The 22,667-nt window shown below is 34.3% G+C and overlaps 3 protein-coding genes and 2 long non-coding RNA genes across 5 annotated transcripts; 3 read left to right on the forward strand and 2 right to left on the reverse strand.

Annotated features, from left to right (window-relative positions):
* The first annotated feature begins 1,304 nt into the window (after positions 1-1,304).
* LOC145814159 (protein FAR1-RELATED SEQUENCE 5-like) lies at positions 1,305-2,404 on the forward strand. The gene is made up of 2 exons (XM_082910682.1): positions 1,305-2,318; positions 2,378-2,404. Exons 1-2 carry the CDS (start codon positions 1,305-1,307, stop codon positions 2,402-2,404), a joined length of 1,041 nt encoding a protein of 346 aa, XP_082766808.1.
* Positions 2,405-2,569: 165 nt separating this feature from the next.
* LOC114295563 (protein FAR-RED ELONGATED HYPOCOTYL 3-like) lies at positions 2,570-4,414 on the forward strand. The gene is made up of 3 exons (XM_082910706.1): positions 2,570-3,417; positions 3,518-3,816; positions 4,122-4,414. The coding sequence occupies exons 1-3, from the start codon at positions 2,585-2,587 to the stop codon at positions 4,142-4,144; spliced, it is 1,155 nt and encodes a 384-aa protein (XP_082766832.1). The 5' UTR covers positions 2,570-2,584; the 3' UTR covers positions 4,145-4,414.
* Positions 4,415-5,654: 1,240 nt separating this feature from the next.
* LOC145814160 (uncharacterized) lies at positions 5,655-9,589 on the reverse strand. Its single transcript, XM_082910683.1, has 11 exons — positions 9,188-9,589; positions 8,941-9,084; positions 7,971-8,849; positions 7,827-7,883; positions 7,610-7,692; positions 7,239-7,533; positions 7,063-7,164; positions 6,808-6,945; positions 6,448-6,724; positions 6,244-6,340; positions 5,655-6,105 (listed from the first exon to the last, which is right to left on the reverse strand). The coding sequence occupies exons 1-9, from the start codon at positions 9,587-9,589 to the stop codon at positions 6,611-6,613; spliced, it is 2,214 nt and encodes a 737-aa protein (XP_082766809.1). The 3' UTR covers positions 5,655-6,105; positions 6,244-6,340; positions 6,448-6,610.
* Positions 9,590-9,716: 127 nt separating this feature from the next.
* LOC145814203 (uncharacterized) lies at positions 9,717-11,689 on the reverse strand. The gene is made up of 4 exons (XR_014357544.1): positions 11,592-11,689; positions 10,142-10,216; positions 10,009-10,060; positions 9,717-9,915 (listed from the first exon to the last, which is right to left on the reverse strand). It is a non-coding gene; the product is annotated as an uncharacterized LOC145814203 (long non-coding RNA).
* Positions 10,754-13,943, forward strand: LOC145814204 (uncharacterized). Its single transcript, XR_014357545.1, has 3 exons — positions 10,754-10,968; positions 12,419-12,542; positions 13,307-13,943. It is a non-coding gene; the product is annotated as an uncharacterized LOC145814204 (long non-coding RNA).
* Positions 13,944-22,667: the final 8,724 nt, after the last annotated feature.

Here is a 22,667-nt window from a genome sequence, read left to right on the forward strand (position 1 = left end):
AATGGCAAGTAATGTAGGGTACCTTTTTCAATAGTAATATCAATTTAGGTTAATTTCTAACAAAATTTCAGATAAACAAAAGTCTTTTCTAGGATGGTGAATTCTACAGGACAGCTTTTGTCAGGCATTTGATAGGAACAGGCAAAGATAGAAAAGGGGGATTGATGACTCTGATTTGGTCTTTAAAATGGAATCCAATGCTTTTCATGAAAAGGCAACCTCATTTTAGGGTCTAGATCCCATTAGGGGTGTGCAGCGGATGGCCTGACCCGCCACACGGACCCGACCCGACGAGCTTTGGGTGGATGCGTGACCTGTGGTGGACGGATGCGGGTCTATTTTTTTTCATTTTCTCGGGTTCGGGTCGGGTCACGGATAATCCGCCAATTCTATCTGTTCACCCGACCTGCCCGCCCTCTTATTTTCCCCCTTTTCCCCCCCTATGTTGCCTCCTTTTTTTTTCATTTCACGTTTGGTAAACCAAGGTAATCTTCTCATTTCATCTATTGAAAGATTTTTTTTTTTGATTAAAGGTTTTAATTATTTTTGTGATGTTATATATATAGTAGCGTAATATTGAAGTGATCTGGTTATGCAAATGTTTGTACTTGGACTCTGTTTTACTTATCTTGAGACCCATTTAGCTCTTAGATTAGTGTTTGCTTAAGATCATTTTCAGCCCTTCACCAAATTTTTCATCTAATTTGGTTCCAAATTTGAGTAAAAAGTTTGATTTGATATTAACTACTCCAATCCTTTCATCAATTTTCCATCGAAATCTTTTTAAATTTTCTCCTCTTATCCAAACAATTAAAAATAATTCCTATTACCTCTAATAAGGGACCTCCTCATTGGTGTCTTGTGATTGGTTTTTTTTTAACTTGCTTGTTTTTCAACTTTGTCCTCTATTTTTTTCCACTTTCTGATTAAATTTATAATGTAGTATTTGTTTTGGTTAAGTCACAAAAGTATAACTAAGCTTGAGCAAATTCATTGTTTATTATTGGTAAATCATTTGGGATATAATCTTTTATTGAAGTCTTAAGAAAAAAAGACGTTCCGTGATATTGAAGAATAGATTACAGAATCATTCTCTATTTATTTTGATTTTCAATAACTATGTCATTAATGGCAAGTTATTGAATGTTTTCAATAACTATGTCATTAAATCTATGTACATTATTCTACTATTGTTTTTGTCTGTTATTTGCTCTTTTATAAAATTCTCTTATGTGATTTTAGGAATTTTCATTCATTTTATAAGATAATGTTATTCTTTTCGTATTGTTTTTGATGTAGTTATCATGGATCCTTTTGGATGTACCAAATTTGAGCGCAAGCTTGAAGATGACGAAGTTTGTGGGAATAAAGAAGAATTAGGTTCCCATGCAAATGACCCTATTCAAAGTTTAACCAAGAATGATGTTCTTGAAATGCAATTCAATTCAGAAGAGGATGCCAATGATTTCTATAATCAATATGCTAAAGTTGTGGGATTTAGCATTAGGAAAGACACGCGAACAATGCAGGCAACAAAGGTTCTTAGTAGAAAATGGGTATGCTCAAGGCAAGGCCAAAGAGCAAAGCAACACTTGGCCCGTATTGATCGAAAAAGAGCTGCCAGGGCATTGACTAGAGTTGGTTGTGATGCTCATTTCCACATAAAGTACAATCTGGATGTAGGCAAATACATTGTCACTCACTTTAACATGGAACATAACCATCCATTGGCAACATCACCATGTGTGCCATTTCTTCGGTCGCATAGGTTTGTAAAGATCCCCGACAAAGCTCAAGTAAAGACTTTGCACGATGTTGGTGTCAAGACAAGCCAGATAATGGATTTGTTGGTGCAACAATCTGGGTCTTTCGCGAACGTGGGCTTTATTCACAAGGATTTGCACAATTATATTCAAGCCGAGCGCAAAGTAGAAATGAAGGATGGTGATGCGGAGTGTGCTTTGGCTTACTTATGTGCAAAAGCTGATGCTGACCCTTACTTCTTTTACAAGTATGACAAGGATCAAGAGAATCGGCTTGACAAATTGTTTTGGGCAGATTCAAGGTCTTGCCTAGACTATGCTGCATTTGGTGACGTGTTGGTCTTCGATACAACTTATAAAACGAATGCATATAACAAACCTTTTGTTATTTTCGCCGGGGTCAATAACCATTTTGAAACCACCATATTTGCATGCAGCTTGCTTGTTGATGAGACAATTGCAACATACACATGGGTTTTGCAGAAGTTGTTAGAGGCCATGGATAACAAAAGACCGGTGTCAGTGTTGACAGATGGGGATATGGCCATGCGTGAGGCAATACAAAAAGTCTTCCCGAGTGCCAAGCATCGTCTATGTAATTGGCATATGCACAGAAATGCCAAGCGAAATGTTCGAGTTGATGGATTCGAGGGACATTTCAAGCATCTCATGGATCTTGATGCGAATGAGGTTGTATTTGAGGAAGCTTGGAGTAAGATGGTTAGAAAATATGGCCTTCAAAATAACAAGTGGGTATCAGACACCTACAACAACAAAGGCATGTGGGCTCAGTCATATTTGCGTGGTCATTTTTTGCTGGAATGAAGAGCAGTCAGCGTTGCGAGGGTATGCATGCTTTTTTCAATGAGCGCCTCAAACGAAAACTGAAACTATTCGAATTTGTTAGATGTTTTGACATGGCCCTTTATCGGTTACGGAACAAAGAAGCAGATGCCGAGGCAAAAACTGACAACAGTGATCCTTGTCTTACCACAGCACTTCAGCCTCTAGAGAAACATGCAGCAACCATCTTTACCAGACGTTTGTTCTTAATGTTCCGTAATGAAATAATTGAGGAAGCATTGTTGATTTTTGATGGAAGGAAAGAGGAGTTCGATCATCGCATATACAAATTTTCAAAGTACACTGAATTTGGTTCCACATGGGAAGTGTCATACCATCCCGCAACTAGCATAATGAAATGTAGTTGCAAAAAGTTTGAGTTCTTTGGACTTCCTTGCAGCCATATGATTTCTGTGATGAAATGTGAACACATGACTGAAATTCCCCCAGGTTGTGTGATGCATCGTTGGACAAAGCAAGCAAGAAAGGTTGGTGAACAACATTGCCAAGCCCAATTCTCTAGCACTCTCACACAGGAGACACGCTTTGGGGTTCTTTGCTTCTTTTTTACTGAAATGTGTTACTATGCCTCACAAACATCTGAAGGATTTGAAGAGGCTAGGAATGCATTTTTCACTATGACATGTCGGATGAAGCAGCTTTGCATGGCCAAGGGAACTAATGTTGATGAAGGAAAAAGTTCACTACCGCCATTTGGGGTTGGGGATCCGAAAGTAGTGAACACGAAGGGGAATACTGCGGGATCCTACATGGCTAAACCTCGAAAGCCAAGGCGATGCCAATGTTGCAGGTATACATTATATTGTGCTTTGTGTCTTAATTTTTTTGTTGTGAGGTAGTCTTGGCATTTTTGTTCTCTTTAATGATTGGTGATTTACTTGACAATGTAGGGTCGTCGGCCACACGAGGAGAACTTGCCCCCAAAACAATCATAAAACGGGACAAGTGGGTAGAAATTTGTTTGAGGAATACGATGATTATGATCCAATTGGTACTCCCACCCCTTTTACACCGAAGCGTCCCAGGAATAATATGAGGCCATGTAAGATTCACCCTGTGAAGAGACGACTTTTTGTCACTAATGTGGATACGTCTCCAGTGCAGTTGAGCAAGGATGTTAATGACTTGCGTAGTTGCGATGCACAAGTTGTCCAAAATTCAGCGTTCACTGATGCGGATACGTCTCTAGGTAATTACTTTTATGGCATCTTTTCAGTTCAAATTATGTTCATTTTGTTTACATTTGCTTTGCAAATTTTATGTGTGGCTGCTTAATTCTAATTTGTTGATATGCCAAGATAGATTTTAGCTAGAATATTTAGATGTCATAACTGATTATGATGTTTACAACTTGATTATGGAAATAAATAATTTACGAACAGAAAATGACAAAAGAGTGTGTAATGACCAATATATCAAAATTCAATTTGTTATGATTTGAATCATAGATTTCAAGTGAACAAACCTTAACGACAATATAATTTGTTTCTGCAGGTGTTGCTGTGGGTAATAGTTGATATGATCGAGCGGGTGATATTGGAAGCTAAACTAAGATTTTTTTTAAATTTTTTTTTGAGGACTTAAATCTGTTAGTATTTTGTAAAAATACTCTTAAATGATGGTTGATGGATATTTGTTTTGCTGTATGGAAGTTCATATTTTGTATGCACACTTCCTTTTTTCCTTGAAGAAAGAATTTTGTAAGGAATTATCATTCACCAAATGAGGTTGTAAGAAATCCTACACTGCCTTGCAATAGTAACTTGCTTTTCAATATTGTTGATCTTTCGTCCAGGTTCATCAAAAGACACTTCAAGATGTATATATGTGTGTGGTTTTAATATCGTTGATGGATGAATTCTTTAAGATGTATATATGTGTAAGGCTTTAATATAAATTTTAGACCACAGTTGCACTAGCAAAGGCTATAAAGCCATTTTGTTTAGTGTTTTTGCTCATTTTCGAAGCAAATGCACAACAGCAAGTGCATATAGAAAATTGAAGGTCATTATTCGATCGTTTTTTCCCATAAAATATTCTCTTGAAAATGGCCAAACTGTCATTTGGTATCACACACTGTATTGTTCTAATTTATAGAAGTAGCTGCCTCTGCCATTCTTGACAGCAGATTTTGCGAAGTATCTGAATTTACTCTTGACTGGGAATTTTTTAAATGTGTTTTTGTTATCCATATTTTATCTCTTTTACGTTTATTTTAGGTATGGGATACATATAATTATTTTGTGAAGTGATTGAGATAATATAGCCACGGAAAATTAGAGAAGCCTGAATTGTGATATCTTTTTTGGTTCTTGAATTTGTTAAGGAAAGGAAAAAGTTAATTTTTTTAAAAAAAAATGAGAAGCAAAAATTTCTTACTGGGGTTTGGTTGGGCTGGGTTTAGTGTTGCTAACGAATTGAAATTTATTATTAATATAAGTATTATTATATATTTTAATAATAATTTTGTATTTTTTTAATTTTAATAAGTAAATTAATTTAAATTTAATTCATTTTTAAGTTCGAGTTTGAACTTGGCTCGTTTATGTAATTGAGCGAGCTCGAGTTCAACAAATATTTGACGAGCTGAGCTTGAGTTTGATTTTTGAAGCTCGACTAAAACTTGCTCAAGCTCGAGTTCGACTAATTCTTAATATACGAGCTTAAACATTGAAAATTTTGATTCGGTTCGTTTGCAACCTAGTTGGGTTTCAAGGAAGAATGCATAGGAATTTTTCAAAACATTATTTTTCTTGCATGGTTCCTAGAGAAAAATGAATAGACACAAGCTAAAACACTTTGGTATTGTTTTATTTTAATGTTTTGTATTCTTGAAAATAGAAAAAACGAAAACGAACAACATTTTTTTTTTTTTGAAGTATACTTTTTATAAGAAACTTTAATGTTGTTATTTGAAATTTTCAAAACTGTTTTTGCATAATAGTAAAAATGATTAGTTTTATTTTTGAAATCATGAAAAATAAACGCCGCCCAATGTCCTACCCTAACGGTACTATGACGTCACTATGATATTTAGCGACGCTTTTGAAACGCCGTCATAGATATTTATACATTTTAAAAATCCAACCGTTGGGGCTGGGATATAGGGACGTTTAAAAAACGCTGCCATAGCCTTTTCTTTTCTTTTTAATTGTGCTAAGCTTGACATTTAAATATAGCGATAGATATTTATACCTGTCATAAACGATTATTAAGAACTAATAATTGATGTATATTAAATTAATAAATAAACTAAAGCTTGAAAGCAAAATTCATGTTCAAATTAAAAATTAAAAAAAAAAAATGCATTGCATACCCAAGAATAGAAACAATTCATGTTCAAATTTTAAATACATCAATTAAAATCAAAGTCGTCTTTGTTCGCTCCCACAACCTTATCCACTATCTTTCCTTCTTTCAGGATCACAAAAGTCGTATAGCCTCTACTTCCATTTCAATTCACCCCTAGCTCTGAGTTCTGCACAAGGTAGCACACTTGAGAATATAATTTTATAACAAAGGTTGAGTTATAAACTCAAAGTTCACGAGTTTAAGAAATGCGATAACGTCATTGATTGTACGAACTTATGAAAAATAAAAAAGAATAGAGCATCACCAGCTTTATATTGTGCGATATCACCAACAATAGGAGCTGAATTATGCTTGTATATCACAAGATCAAGTAACAAGCGAGCCCTATGCAAATAGTCAAACTACATGCCAAAAGTAGTGAGTACGTAAAAACATCACACATTATAAAATTAGTCTTCATAAAACATAAGATACTGATAAGTGGACAGTTGGGTATAAATGTAAGTACCTTGATTACACCTGAAGGCAAAGGTTTCCCTTGCATATATTTGATGACGAAAAGACCACAATCATAGTTATAGGAATGAGTGTAGTTGTAACAATAGAGTCAACGAACTTAGAGATTATAACATTAATGCTTATTTAAAAATCAAGAACGATAATGTAGTGTATTACTTGTTGTCTTGGCGTGGCATGTCTTCCAACCATTGAAATGCAAACGAACTAACATCTTGAACGTAATCTTCTCCATGCGCATATTGAAGCAGCTTATGCAATGATTGTACCTGTTGGTGGTAGGTAGTAAGGTACATGATCAAGAAACAAAAAAGTGGATACAAGTGGGGTATCATAATGGTTATTCTATTACCAATAATGTAGCTTGATTTTTTCGATCCTCATCGGTGCCAATACATCTACTGGAGTCGAATAGATAGGCAACCCGTTTTTCCATGTTTACATTCAAGCACAACCAGTGGTTTTCTCTATGGTTGAAGGGCATGTAAATCTAAAAATATAACGTCGAATGTACATGCAAAAAATAAATAAATACATAACATGGATCAAATGTTATTGTGCATGGTAAATTTGGAAATTGGGTAATAGTAGTATTTTGTCATGTTACCTCCTCACAAGCATGAAGGGGGCCAGTGTATCTGTAAATTCCAAAATAATCTTCTACTATATCTTTCATTGTGTCATCAGAAGGTTGACACAAAATCTTTTGCTGCATATTCAATTTTAACATATAAATAACTTGTGCCTAAATAAAAAAAGTCTTTAGGTATGGCTAATACTTACCGATACATGGGTCGGAAAGTACCAAACCTTGTGATCCTTATTTGGAAACTTTTTCCTTTGTTTATTTGTCAATTTCACAACAATGAGATTTATAATCTGCAGTGCAAAATATATGAAATTTATGAATAGGCAAAGTAAAGTAACTTGGATGATGGAATGGTAGCAAATAAAATAGGAGAAGGAGAAAAGTCTTACACACAAGGATATCCACTGATATGGTTTCAAGGACCACAATTCCTTCCGCGTGGCAGATTGTACTTCCACGTAGTGCAGTTTCATTCGTACAAGATATTCCCTAGCACATGGATAACTATGTGAGTTAGAAGGTATAGTACTTCATACATAACAAGTTAAAGGTAGTCAAATTGTACCCTTCTGAAAGAGATTCATCAAATGCATATCGTAGAACGAGACTGTCATAGTCATTTAATGGGTCTGGCAAAGGCACGGATGACTTGTAAAGGTATTGAGAAGAATAGTGCATAAAACAAATCAAGCTTGGTTAGTGTATGTTCATGAAGATGGTTAGTGTATGTTAGCGCAAAATAACCACATATACAAAAAATACTATAATAGTTAGTTCCAAACCTTTGGGATTTCAGGAACAACATTACCCCCAAGTTGATCAAGTAAATTATCAAATAGCTGATACAAGTAAAAGAAAAGTAAGAAACAAGCACTATTTGTTACACATATATCAAATATGTTTTGAGACACAATCATTTAGTTTACTTCATCGAGATTGTCATGAATATTATTGTCAATGTTGTTGTCAGTTGACGATGGCTTCAACTGTGGTCTTTTCTTCTTTACATCAAATTTCACAAAAGGTGTACGCAACCACTGACTGGCTTTGCAATTCTGGGTCCCTCGAGTCTGAGGACCACGAACAACACTACATGATGATGACATTGTTACAGCATTCATTTCGACTGCCTTTGTATCGCTCTTTTTTGCGCGCAATCTCCCCTTTTGTGGAATAGAAAGTTGTTCATTATTTAATGCTTTCCCACCAACTAATTTGGCTCGTTTCTTTGCAACTGCCTTTGCATTTGGTGGTGTGAGGATTGGTTTTGTTTTTCTCAAATGCAAAGTTTCCATTGGTTTTTTGTCATTCATATTCCTTATCTCATCCTCATCTACAAACTTCGGGGAATTGGCTGCAACCTTTTCGATACCACTATCATCGAGACCAACCATTTCAATGTCAATTCGATGCTCCTCATGTAGTTTGCTTGGTGGTGTTTTAACATTTCCACCATCAACTGGAATGCATCGTTCTAACAACTCAAGAATTTGACCAACTTGGTTCTCCATTTTGACCAGTCGCTGCTCCGCAAGTAGTTTGGTTGGTGGTGTTTTAACTTGTTCTCCATCAACTGGCATGTGTTTTTCTAACAACTCAAGAATTTTTTCAACTTGATTCTCCACTTTGGTTAGACGTTTGTCATCCTCATCTTGCCTTGTGTCCTTGTGGCCTTGGACCAAAAGGGCATGAATTTCAATGACTTGTTTCTCAACTTTAGCCAATCGGGAGTCATCATTCTTGTCAATTCTTCCCTGGCTAAGAGTTACTGCATTGGACTTTTCACCAATGTTAGGCAAAGCCACCTATTCACAGATATACAATAACTTGTTAATGTCACAGGTGTAATGTAAATTGAGCTATAATTATAAAAAGTCATGTGTTGTAAATATTTACCTCAACATTTAAATATCCTCCCAAAGCTTTAATTTGATTCAAACCCTGCTTAATTTCTGAATTGCCCCAATAGGATAAGCGAGGAATGGAGTTGGAAGTAGCCACCAACTCCCTTTTGCGAGCAAATTGTTCCAAGTAAAATAACTACATGGGAAAAAAAATCAAAAAAAGAAGTCATTTTAATGTGTGTTAGACAATATACAATAAAAAATAATAGATGAAATAATTACACATCAAGGGGAAGTACCATTAGAAGAAGCAAACAGCCGCGCATAGCAGACCGCTCTTTGACCTTGGCAATGGCAATGCGGTCGACAAGAAAATCAAGGGTGTGCTTTGCCCAATTGAATTGACTGATGGACTCAACATTTTTAACCATTTTAATGAATGATTGGTGTACGCCTGCCTTTGTGGTGGGGCACAAGAGGGCTCCAATGATGTATAAGACAAATTTCCTTTTAAATTCAGTTCCAGCATCTTTTGTTTCAAGCAGATAAGATTTCAAAGATATGAGCGGAACAAATTTATTCTTCATCGCAATTTCATCACATAGGTTTGTAATTTCATCTACGGACTCTGTTAACTTCACAGGTAGACCATTGGAAGGTAATCCCATCAACTCATGAACATCTTCTACGGTGAGAAGCATTCGAAGACCGTGGACATTCAATGAATGAGTTGAAGGATCAAAGTTCTGAACTAACCAATGACACAAGTCATGATCTATGTGCGTGCACCTAAGGCTTAGGATGCAATGAAACCCATATCACTCACTGCTTGTTGTTGTGCTTTGTCCAACCTTCTAATAATCTTACAAATTGATGTAAGCTCAATTCGGGTTTGAATTTTTACTTTTGGAGGCTTTTGTTGGACCACAGTTTTTAATTGGGCATATTGTTCAGATTGCAGCTTTCCCATTTGTATATACTTATTTTTTTCTTCTTCAGGAAGTTGATTCCATTTGTCCCCAATATCCTACATTACATGCATAAAATCATATGAACAATTACATACAAGCTTACAAGTACAAAAGGAATACTACAAACAACAAGAATACGTTGCACTTACCTTCACGTCTACTTTCATTTGGGTTTTTTTTAACTCCATTGATTGTTCTTGGCTATAAACATATGAAAATGAATATAAGAATTCGTATAATGGAAAATATATAACTACATACAAATAGATATTAACGAAATACCAAAAGAAAATGAATGGAGTGATCGGGCGCTTTGGAGGATCAGTCGGCTTATCCATTAGGCTTCAATCAGAATTCCTTGTAAAGAAAGACAAGAAAAATAAACTCATAATATCTTTGATTAGGAAAAAAAACAAACAAACAAAAATCTTAAAGGTTATAGTACATTCATCAAATGCACGACATGCACACATGAATGGATTTGTTTTATAATAATGTAGTTAACAAAGACTATGTTTCCAATGTAAAAAGGAAAGACACTAAAAAAAATTCTAATCATAAACAAAAAATGATACCCCAGTAGCTTAGGTCACATTAGCATAAAAAATAGATTAAAGAAGTTAATTTTTTTGGACAAAATTTGTAATTTGGTAAGGAAATTTTTTTGTCGCAAAAAGGAGCCAAATATTTTGGCACCATACGAATTGATAATAAAAACGACATTGTTTTTTATTTTATTTTTGGGACTATTGTAGAAAAAAAATAAAAAACGATGTCATGGTTATGTATAGCTCCTTTGCTCCTTCAAGTCTCACTTTAGGTATACAGTCAGAAGGTTGAATATCTTTATTAACTAGTTTTACTTGCTTTGGTTTTAGCTATGTTGTGGTTCACTTTCCCATATTTTATCTTGCTAATTTTTTTTTTATTCTCTGCATGGGTTTGGGGATGGCTTGAACCACATAAAGCACTTGAAAATTATAAATGTTTAGGAAAGCAATTTGTTGGGATTCTGATATTGTGCAGTTTGTTTGGATGGGTCTCCCCCGGCTTACCATCTTGATAAGGGGTTTGGAGCAGGAATTAACAATTGGTTGGTTCATTTTGAGGTTGGTCCTTCATTTACCATTTTGTTTTACAATACAAAAAATGATTTGTTTGTTGTTAAGAAGATGATTGAAAAGAAAAATAAGAATTGTGAAATCATATAAGATACCCAATTTTCTGCAGTTTTATTGGAAATTGAATTGAGAACTGATTTTGATTTTTTTGAAATGCCAATTTTCTAGTGTATTTAGGACATGAAAATGTAGTCTGATAAGGGGAGGGGAAAATGTAATCTCTATTACACCCTTTGTTACTTGTCACTAAGTAGATTGATGGTGGAAGGAAATGAAGTTTGTACAAAGTGCTTACAATCCCTCCAGATATAAATGTAGAATATACATCTTTTATCTATCTATTTGGGATGATACAGTAGGAGCTTGAAATGTAGATTTAATGAATTTGGATCCATACCTGTTATATTAGCAACCTATATATATGTTTGCATATAAAATTTACTAAAATTAAAAACCGAAGAAAAAAATGGGAGCCAAACAGGGGTAGTTAATATCAATATGCTTCAAGAATTATATAGAAGCTTAGCTTCAAGGATTATATACTGTCTTATACCAGTATAGAGAACTAATTATAGAAGTATAGTAGTCTGTTGAATATTTTCTAAACTAACCGAGCAGGATGTCGAGCAGCCGAAGTGATGTCGCAGCCGGAGTGAACAACGGTAAGAGTGGTCAGAGTGATCCACGGGAGCTCTGATGAAGGCAAAAGCTGAGAGAGGAAAAAAAATTCAAGAAGAAGTTAATAATACTTTTCCATATATCTATAGATTGGTCTGTGCAGAAGTTAAAAAATTCAGGAAGAAGTTTAGCTTATTTTATGTTTGAATTCAAGTAAAAGAAAAGAAAAGAAAAGAAACAAAGTGCATGTACTTAGAAGCTCAGCCTCAGTTTTGCATTGAAACAATAGGTGATTTTCCTATCTCAGAAATTGTGGTAAGAGAGTTGCTCGGATTATAAAGGAAGGGTTGAGATTGAATTGCCGTATTGTGAGTCCTTGCATAGAATGAATATAGACAACATTTTGATATTTATAAATATAATAAACATGTAGTATTACTAAATAATAAAAGGCTTATCTTAGGACGAACTGGAAAATTGAAACATTTAAAGTTTGACTTCTTTTGGCGTTCTATCCGTCTTAATTGATACGTGTAATTTGTAGGTAATTACCGGTATATAAGATTTACTACTTGGTAAGGTTCCAAAAAATAAAAAAATAAAAATCCCATTTCCTCTATCTCTTGACACCTTGCTTAAATCCAAAGACTATCACATTCATTACACACAAATCTCAAAAAATGAGATGAAGCAATCACAATCTCTCTCTCTCTCTCTCTCTCTCTCTCTCTCTCTCATATTCTTGAAATGTCAATTGGCATGGGAGTTGTGTATCTAATTATACTATCTCTGTTTCTTGGATCAACCAATATTGTGAAAGCTGCTGCTGCTCTACCGTGTGATGACGACAGATGCAAAACTGGATCATGCAACAGCACTGGCTACTGTATTTGCAATCTTCCAGACCCTTCCACCATTTTAGATGGTGATCGACCTTTCCAAGGGTAAATCTAACTTGCCTGATTCATTCAAACTCATATATATATATATATATGGTTTTCAATGGAAGTTTTCATACAACACTTAAATCATTCTTGTGCTAGACACCATTATAAGAAAATATTGAAATTCTTTAGCAAGATTTAAAAAAATAAATAAATAAATGGAAGAAGAAGAAAAAGAAACAAGTAATGCTACGAACACAATTTTTTCATAGAAAAATGTACAACATGTAGTATTGCCAACATTACGTTTATTCTAGTATAATTTCATCTAGAATGAATGCAGTGCTGCCAACACTATATTTTGTGCAATTTTTGAAACTATTTCTCAATTTATAACCATATGATTTTCAATGGAAGTTTTCATACCAACTTGAATCATTAATGTACCAAACACCAATATAAGAAAATCTTAAAATTCTTCAACAAGCACTTTTTTGGTATGATATATAATTAATAATGTTATAAACATAAATTTGTCATACAAAAGTATATTGAAAAAATGTGGCCTATATCACATTCATTCTAATAGAGTGTGACTCCTTTCAAAATAAATGTCATACTATCAGTATTAATATTGCATTTATTTTGATAGAATGTGACTCTATCCAAAATAAATGTAGTGTTGTCAGTACTGTATTTTATTAGTTTTTTTTTTAAAGAAAGAATTTTGTCTCTATACTTGATGCTCATTGTTTTTTAGTTGATTAGATTCATGGAATTGAAACATCATGGAACTTCTTGTGTTCTATTGTTTTGATTAACAGGGGGAGGTTTTGTGATGAGGAAATGACAATGTGTGATGGGACTAACTCATTTTGGTGTGGAAATGGAGGGACTTGCGAGGAGATAGTTCAGGGTGAGAGTTATAAATGCCAGTGCCAAACAGGGCATAGTGGAGAGCACTGTGAGCTTGCAGGGGCACCATGTGGTGACATTTTCTGTTTCCATGGAGGTGCATGTTTGGTTGAGAATGATGTCTGTGACTGTCCCACTGATTAGAAAGGAAGCATTAATTGCTCTCTCCCAACCACAACCCAAATAGGTCCTTGTTTCTCTGCCTTCTCTATCATTTGTTGCGAATTTAATTTTTTTTAAGTTGTGTTTGAATTTTAAATTTTGAAAAGATTTGAGAAGAGAATAGAAAAGAGAAAAGAAATTTAAAACTTATATTTAATTGGCATTTCACTTTTTTATTTTTTCACTACACAACAATTTTCAAGATTCTTGTGTTTTGAGATTTTTACGAAATTATTCAAAAGATTAAGGACTAAAAAATACTACTGATATAAAATAAATCACATAATGATATACAAATACTCACATGTTTATGGATCTCACACAAAATGGGAGCCACAAACATGCGAGTGTCTATCCATCATGCATTAGTAACGTTTTTAAAATTAGAACGAAAATGTATGGTATTATTATATATTAAAATGTTATGATTTGTTTTTCATGGACATTAATTACAAACCATTGCAGATTCTACAACAAATTCAATTGGGTTGCACCAACAAGAAAGCAACAGTGATGTAAATGTAAGTATATATGAGGCATACATAAACATACCATGAATTTGCAAGAAATAAAAGGATTTGTGCAAAGATTTGTAAATGAAAAGAAAAAAAAAATCTTCACAAAAAAAAAAGAAAAAAAAGGGATTTGTGAATGAAATAGAGAATGAATTTTTTCACAAAAATCTCTTCCTTATTATTTTCTCTCAACAAATTGCTTCACAAATTCAAAATCCAAAAATAGTCCAAAATGCACAAAGACCCCAAAGAGATAACTAAAGCATGCACAAAAGATTTGCCATGACGGCCAAAAAAACTTCAATATTGTCGAAATTTTAAAATTGACAATAATATTTTTTAATTAATTTATTTATTTATTGTCAGACTCTTCCATCATACCTTTGATTTCAACACACTCACGCACATCTTCTGTGTGTGTGTGTGGCTAACGAGAAAGCAGAGGAAAATACAAAAGAAAGGAAAATTGAAAACCCCAACCCATAAAACACCATAAAATCTGCAAACCGTATAACTCAATAAGCATTCAAGATCCAATAAAATCTGCACAAACCATCATAACTCAAATCTGCACACACCATAATAACTCAAAAATAAAATCTGCACACACTAAAATCTGCACACCATAATAAAATCTGCATAACTCAAACCATATAACTCAAAAACACAAAAACAGAGCAAGGAAGACAGATGTTACACTGAGAGAGTGGTGGTCCCGACGCCAACGTGTGTAGTGATTACTTTCATTTTAAGACTCAAACATGGTTAATTATTTGCAGCGAACTATTTGTGAAACATAATCGTTGGTGATTTTTGATTGTTTAGAGATAACTACTTTTACCTAGATTTCTATACTCTTCACAATTTCTGTCAAACATAGAGACAAGTCACAATTCGAATTAGAGTGTAACCAGATGGGTACATTTTGAAACAGTACATTGCTGAACTGTGATAATGATGCATCATTTTTAGTGTTACTTTAATGGCTATTGTGTGGATATTGTGAGAGAGAGGAAACATATTCAATGCAACGGTGATAAACACTTAGTATCACCATCCGATGACATGTTACCGTCTAGAGCACCGTGTATATGTTGCGGTTACTAAATTAGTATGAAAGATGTAATATCTTAAAAGTGGGGTTTACTATCCATATGTAATTGTATCATTAGTTGGTGATGGCACGTGCTAATAGAGCAAAATGGAAATCTAACCACATATGCATGCCCACATACTGCCACTAATCACTATGTGCATGTACTTTAGCCTTTGGGAGTCCTCACCAAAACCAATATAATAGATCACATTGTTAGATTCTCATTTTATTTTCAATTTCTTCTCCATCCTCACATCAATCCAATCACACAATTGGTTTTGGTTCGATTTTCGCTAGAACCTGTCAAATTACTGAAAAGATTTTCTCTTTGCATTAAAACATGTTATGAAAAAGTTAGTGCAATAGCATAATCTTTCTGTACCTTTGAAGATCTTTACTAGACAAACTATGATGGGCAGTTTAAGGTCATTACCAGGACCATAGGGGTATGAGGGTTGTAAATTTAATTCAATCAAACTAAGTAGCATGGACATGGAGGGAAGCCATGTTCATATCAGACATGTAATGGGGACTAACACTTCTTAAACACTTCTAAAAATGTATCCATCATAACTCAAATCTGCACACACCATAATAACTCAAAAATAAAATCTGCACACACTAAAATCTGCACACCATAATAAAATCTGCATAACTCAAACCATATAACTCAAAAACACAAAAACAGAGCAAGGAAGACAGATGTTACACTGAGAGAGTGGTGGTCCCGACGCCAACGGGGCTGGTGGTCTTCGGCAATGGCTGAAGCTCCAGCTATGGTGGAAGAGAGGAGGGAGGAGAAGAGAAGAGCAAGAGCAAGAGCACGACCCAGAGAGGGAGGCCAACTGGCTTCGGGACTGTTGGACTTCTGACTTTGCTCTGTTGGGTTTGGTAACCTGGTACACGACTGAGAGAGTGGTGGTCCCGACGCCAACGGGGCTGGTGGTCTTCAGCAATGGCTGAAGCTCCAGCTATGGTGGAAGAGAGGAGGGAGGAGAAGAGAAGAGCAAGAGCAAGAGCCCAGAGAGGGAGGCCAACTGGCTTCGGGACTGTTGGACTTCTGACTTTGCTCTGTTGGGTTTGGTAACCTGTTACACCGGTTGCCTAACTTAAGAGAAAAATTATTTAATAACTTAGTTATGACCTGGTTATGAAGTAATATGGTATAAATAAATAATTAAATATAACTAAGTTATGAGTTAATATGGTGATAGTTATGACTAATATGGTATAGGTTATGATATAAAATCATATAAGTTCATAACTAAATGTATGGTACACCAAAATGTACCATAGCATCACCCTAGTAAGTTAGATAGATTACAACGAAATGACAACAATAATCTCTCCATCGGCTCGAATTTTAAATCTCTAACTTTTACTATCCTAAGAAACAACTATCATATCTAAAATAATAGTGTATTGACTCACATAAAATATTGAATTTTACAATTTTATTTCAATTAAAATCAAAATATATGTATGTAACAAAATCGGAGTCCCCATCTTCGTGTACTGTGTAACTATATCGGTTCGAATTCAATCCTCTAATTTTCACTATTCTAAGAAATAACTATTATATCTAAAGTAATGGTATATTGACTCACATAAAATATTAAATTTTACTATTTTATTCTAATTAAAATCAAAATATATGTATGTAACAAAATCGGAGTCCCGTCCTCGTGTAATGTGGGTAGCAACTTGGGCAGTTCAATGGTTATGACAATATCCATCAAACAAGTAGTACCCCCTCCCCTTCCCAACATGGATAATTGTGTTGGTCAGTTTTGATGGTACGAAGGCCCGATCACATGGTGCTTCAAGTAAATTGTTATTAGATGAGAGAATAAAATTTATAATTTTATATTAAGTAATTAAAAAATATAAAAAGCACGATAAATTATGATTAATCAAGGACAGATCCACGTTGTGTCTTTGAACCATGATATAATTTTTCGTTTTAATGGGTGTCATGTAAATAATATTTTTTTGCTAAGTGATGAACAATTTCATGAAATTTTTTTTGACTTGTGGTGATCTATGGATCCTGCTCACCTTCGGACCAAATACTTCCTTATGGGCATTAATTTGGTAACTTTATCATTTTTTTTAATTGATAGTAAAATAATTACAAATAGGATGGTTCTATTTATATACCATTAATATTCTCAATATATACTATTACTTAGTATCCACAAAAAATAATTTTTAGGGTTTAAAAATATTTTACTTCATACCTTAACTTTCCATTACTAGCTCTATATTAATACACCACTAACTATTTGAATACATACCATTACATACACCAAAAACTCATCATCTTCACCACTACATACAACAAAAACTCACAATCTTCAAAGTAGAGATCATCTTCATCGGTCTTGATCTCCATCATCGGCGAAGGTTTCATTCGACCTCCATTTTCGCCGGTGTTGATCTCCATAGTTGGTGTTGAACTCTCGTCGTGTTTCATCTTGTCGTCTCGTCGTTTCAGATCACCGGCGAAGCGTTTCATTAGGCTTCCATCTTCGCCGATGTTGATCTTCATTGTAGGTCTTGAACTCCCGTCTGTCATCGTCAATTCAAATTCATCAAATTAGTAATGTTCGTTAATACAGAGTTAAACAAACTTAATGTGTTTAAAAATTAATACATGAACAATGAATAAAAATTTATTTTATTTTAACCAAACTAACTTAAAATGTTCAATTTTTTATGTATGAACATTTAATATTTGGTCAATACTAATAATTTGAATTTGTTCAAATATAAATAATCGAACATTGTGTAAAAGTTCAACTCTGGTTATCCGAATACGAAGAACAAACTCATCTTCCCAACATATGAACAAGATAAATAAAAAACTAAAAAACTAAATCATAAACTAACATTTTCAATGTTCAAATCAACGTTTTCAATATTTATATCGAAACCAACCATCTCAGTATCATCCATAATGTGCAAATCTTCAAAACTAATTGATTTCAATATTCTTAAACCATAAATCTTCAAAGGTAAATAATATTTTGAGTTAGAAAAATAAGTATAATGGAGAAGATAATGAAGTGAGCTAATTGATAATGAATGATATCATACGTGTATGTTAATGGTGAAGATGGTGAAGAAATGAAATGTTTATATGTTAAAACTCTAAATCCTATAGGAATGATGGTGTGTGAGTATTTTGTATTTTTAAATATGAAATTTTTTAATGAGTAGAATACACCTCATGTTGTCCTTCATAGTTATTTCATTGAAGGATATTATTGGAATATAAATCTAATATATTAATAGTGTGTATTAAGAGTATTTGTGGTGTGTAAATAGAATCACCCTTACAAATATGGTAAACATTACATCAAATAGATTACTAATCTAACAATAGTTAGAAAGTCAACAATTACCAAACTTAACAATCAATCACCAAACCCAAGCCAAGCCCAACAACCACTAATTGCCACATACAATCCCCTTAATAGGGGAGAAATAAACATTACCAATCAAACTTCTCTCCATAAAAGTTGACTCTGAAACCTCACTCCACAAATTGGTACTAAACAGCCACTAAGTCAGATAAGCTGATTTAGTTTTAAAAAGTCTCTTTAACTTCTTTTTATTATTTTCTTTATTTTTGTCAGAATTTGTTAAAGAATTACAAATTTGTTAGGTATTTTAATTCAATTTGTTTGTGAGCTCACAAGCACACAACAATATTGGCCCAATTAGGAAATTTGGGAGCCCACAGCAACACCAACCCAATTAAAAGCTTAAACCCTTAGGTGGAGAGTACATCTAATATATATATTAAGGCCAAGTTTGAGAAGACTAAATAAGTGTACTTTTTAACTTTTCTTGTATTATGTGTAGAAAAAGTAGAGTGGAGATGTTGATTGATGTGACCCAAAAAAGATAAAAAGATGAAATAAGTGCAATTTTTTAGTTTAGCCAAACTTGAACTAAGATTCATCTCCTTTTACTCTTTATTCGACATCACACATGTTTCAATAATCTCCCCCTTATGTGTAAATCAAACATCAGGCTTTGCCTTGCCTTGCTTTGCCTCGAGTCTAATCTATCCTTAGCAAGTTCATCATAGTTTGTATGCACTCTCCCTTAATCCTAATATGTAACTATCCAACATCGAGTCTGTTGAAAGCTACATTGCCTCAGTCCAACCTTGCCACATGCATGGGGAATTTTTTTTTTTTTTTTTGGGTTTATCAAGAGTTTTCGTGCAATTCCAAACCCATCAACATTGATGCTCCAGGAGAGCCCGCCCATAGATCGCTAATCATCGGCTCTAATACCAATTGTTAGGGAATTTGAGAGCCCAGTAACACTAGCCAAATTCATTAGAGAGAAACTCCAGAATCCACATAGCTTACACTAGGACCCAACATATATTGTTTGGAACTTATACCCACATAAAACCTTATGCCCATGAGATATGCCCACACCTCCCTAAGGTGTATCCATTGCTACAAAGAAAAAACCTCAATTGAAAAGTGACTCACGTCTTTCCTTGGTGTACACATTTTCATCGTGAAATCGTCCAAACTTTTATGTTTGTAGCTTTCTTCTATGTACATCAATAACCCGTTGTCATGCCCTCTAGCCAATATCTTCGGTAACTATTGCTTACACTGTTCACCCACGACTCGTACTACTCATTTTGATATTTGACAGCAGCTCCATCTGTCACAACTAGAAATGGAAAAATTACCTAACTCGATTGTATTTGTCCTAACTAAATTTTAATAATATATATATATATATAAAAAAAATAAAAAAAAGGTTTAAGAGAACATTGATAGGGTAGGATAAATTAAAGGGGTAGGTAGGTCAAAACTGTTAGTGTAACGCCCAATTTCCTATGCCCAAATGATAACACAACCATCATGGCTCCTTAAAGGAAAATAGAAATAATTCTCCACACTTGCATTACATGATACAATTAGTTCCTCAATGCGATTATATGTTTAATCCAAAACCAAATAAATAAACAAATAGATACCTCGAAGGGTTTACAAGGCTTAGGCCTGGTTATATAAAATGATTATTCAAACCCACACAAATATAGCCATTGGCTTACAAACAGAGTTACAGCAAAATGAGAGCCTTGTACTCTCAACACATATTTTATCTCCTTTAGTTAGGCGGAACCACCACATCTTTTCCTGTACAAAAATCTCGTAGGGTGAGCATAAAGCCCAGTAGGAAATCCTTAACAAAGTATATACATTTTATGCAAATCTCAAGAGATGAAATGCACATGTCATGCTATGCCATTTTTTTAAAGTAAATCACATTTTCATCTTTTGAAAACCATCATGCTCAATGATGTCATACAATTTCAATTGTTCAAAACTTAACAATTTATTTCAAAGGTGGTAAATACGACTCTGGTAATCCCTAGGTACCGTGTCTGCAAGTAGACTATACAAGTATTACCAAATTGTCATTTTTACCAGTATTAACCGGAAGGCTCGATACCTATCCACGCAGGTTTTCGGCCTTTCACCCCAGACTCTGAGGCCAACTTATTCAATATCATCTACACCACCTATCAAGACTTACCAACGTATTTACTCTAAAACCATTCCATGAAAACTTGTTTCTCAACATTCTTTTCTCAATGCAAGTTTCAAATCAACTTCAAAGTTTAATATAATCAAATGAATTGATATGCCAATTTTACAAGATAAATATAAGTACTGTTATTTTAATTCATCATTCAAGGAATAACACAATTCCCTCTTCTCAAGTATCCTCAACAATTAGTCATTTCAAGACTATTTCAATGTTTTGAACAATAATTTCCAAAATAAACAACAATTCTCATATTCCATGAAATTCATCATTTATATAACAATATCATTCATGGATTTTCAATCTCTTTTAAAAATTTCCAATTTCTAGGTTTTCTCACCAAAACTATACAAATCAAATCTTTTGAAAGAAAACTTTTCAAAATCATATTTTCTTTAATCAACGAAGATCGAAACCCATAAGATCATTTTAAAAGAACAAGAGACAAACCCACTTTAAAGCCGCTCAACTTCTTGAATCAACAATCAATTTTCAAACCTATCGAAGGATGATTTCAAAAATCATTTAGATCTTGCAAATATATATATATATATATATAACTCTAAGAAAATCCCTACCTCAAGTGTAGAAAACCCAAATAACAAGATGGAACTTCAAAGATGACAAAATCAAGTTCTTCTTGGGTCAAAATGAAGCTCTTGAAGCACTCCACCTTTTTCTCAAAGACACTAGGGTGAAGAACACAATGGATCTAGATGAAATCTTAGAGAGAATGTGAGTTTTTAGAGAGAGAGACTCAAGATCTGAGTTTTTGGAAAGTTTCAGAGAGGGAGAGAGAATTGAAAAAGTGATTTGAAATATCAAATTCACGAATTGATATAACATGGTCCGCTTGAGCGTCGAATATATTTTTCCAGTGCTTTCGCAGACAGGTCAAACTTCTAGAACCAAACATTCTCCGCTCTAGCACATAAACGGCTACTCGAGCAGACATGCAACTTCAAACGCAGTTTGCATTTTGCTTCAAGGACGCTGCCCCTTGACCCCACCTGGGCGCTGTCCCGGACCCACTAAGGGGCACTGCCCCCTAGGCCCCCGCGAGCTGACCGGGCAACTCGATCCCCGACATACTCAGCGAAGTGGCAAAACATGAAAGAATTAACTACTGATACAACTCTGCAAGGCACAATTCGGGTTGAATTCGCATATAAAGATTTGGAGACATTACCTGTTCCAAACACACCGCTACAACCTGTCACACCCCAAACCCGGGTATGACCGGCCGTGGCCCATAAGGCCTTAGCCCAAGGCACAAGTAAGCCTAAATACGAAACCATACACATTGCACAACTATAAAATAGTCCATTAATAAATAACCAAAACTCAATCCAGTGTCATGCCACAAGTATAAACGGCAAAATCAACCGTAATCAATACCATCCAAACTTATGGGATATAAACAGCCCACATATCAAAATAATCCTAAATGAACCCCAATACAAATAAAAATAAATATGCACAAACTTGACATAACACTCTAAAACAAAATAAATGAATGTCCTAGTGGTCCATGCAATTGAGTCCCCACTATGCCATGAGTCCACTCTAAGTCCCTCTAACATCTGGAAATGGTAAACAACTAAGTCAGTTGATAGCTCAGTGAGTAGCAACATGGATAGTATATACAGTTTTGAAAACATGGATCAATTTCAAAATAAGATATATATCACAGAAACTAAATTGGCATACAGTTTGGTAAAGAGAATCTGTTTCAAAAAGAAGGTTCCACAGTTCAACAATTAAAATACTCATGTCTCTCGAGAACATGATAAATGACATTTTTCACTTAAAACAGATTACAACATGAACACCAATAGTTTTCTGGGTACCAATAAATAACAAGTAATATGCCACACAGTTCTCAAGGCTATAAGCCCCGTTGGA

This window comes from Camellia sinensis, unplaced genomic scaffold, assembly GCF_055761805.1.
Source record: "Camellia sinensis isolate YWXY unplaced genomic scaffold, ASM5576180v1 Unanchor1, whole genome shotgun sequence".
NCBI lineage: Eukaryota > Viridiplantae > Streptophyta > Magnoliopsida > Ericales > Theaceae > Camellia > Camellia sinensis.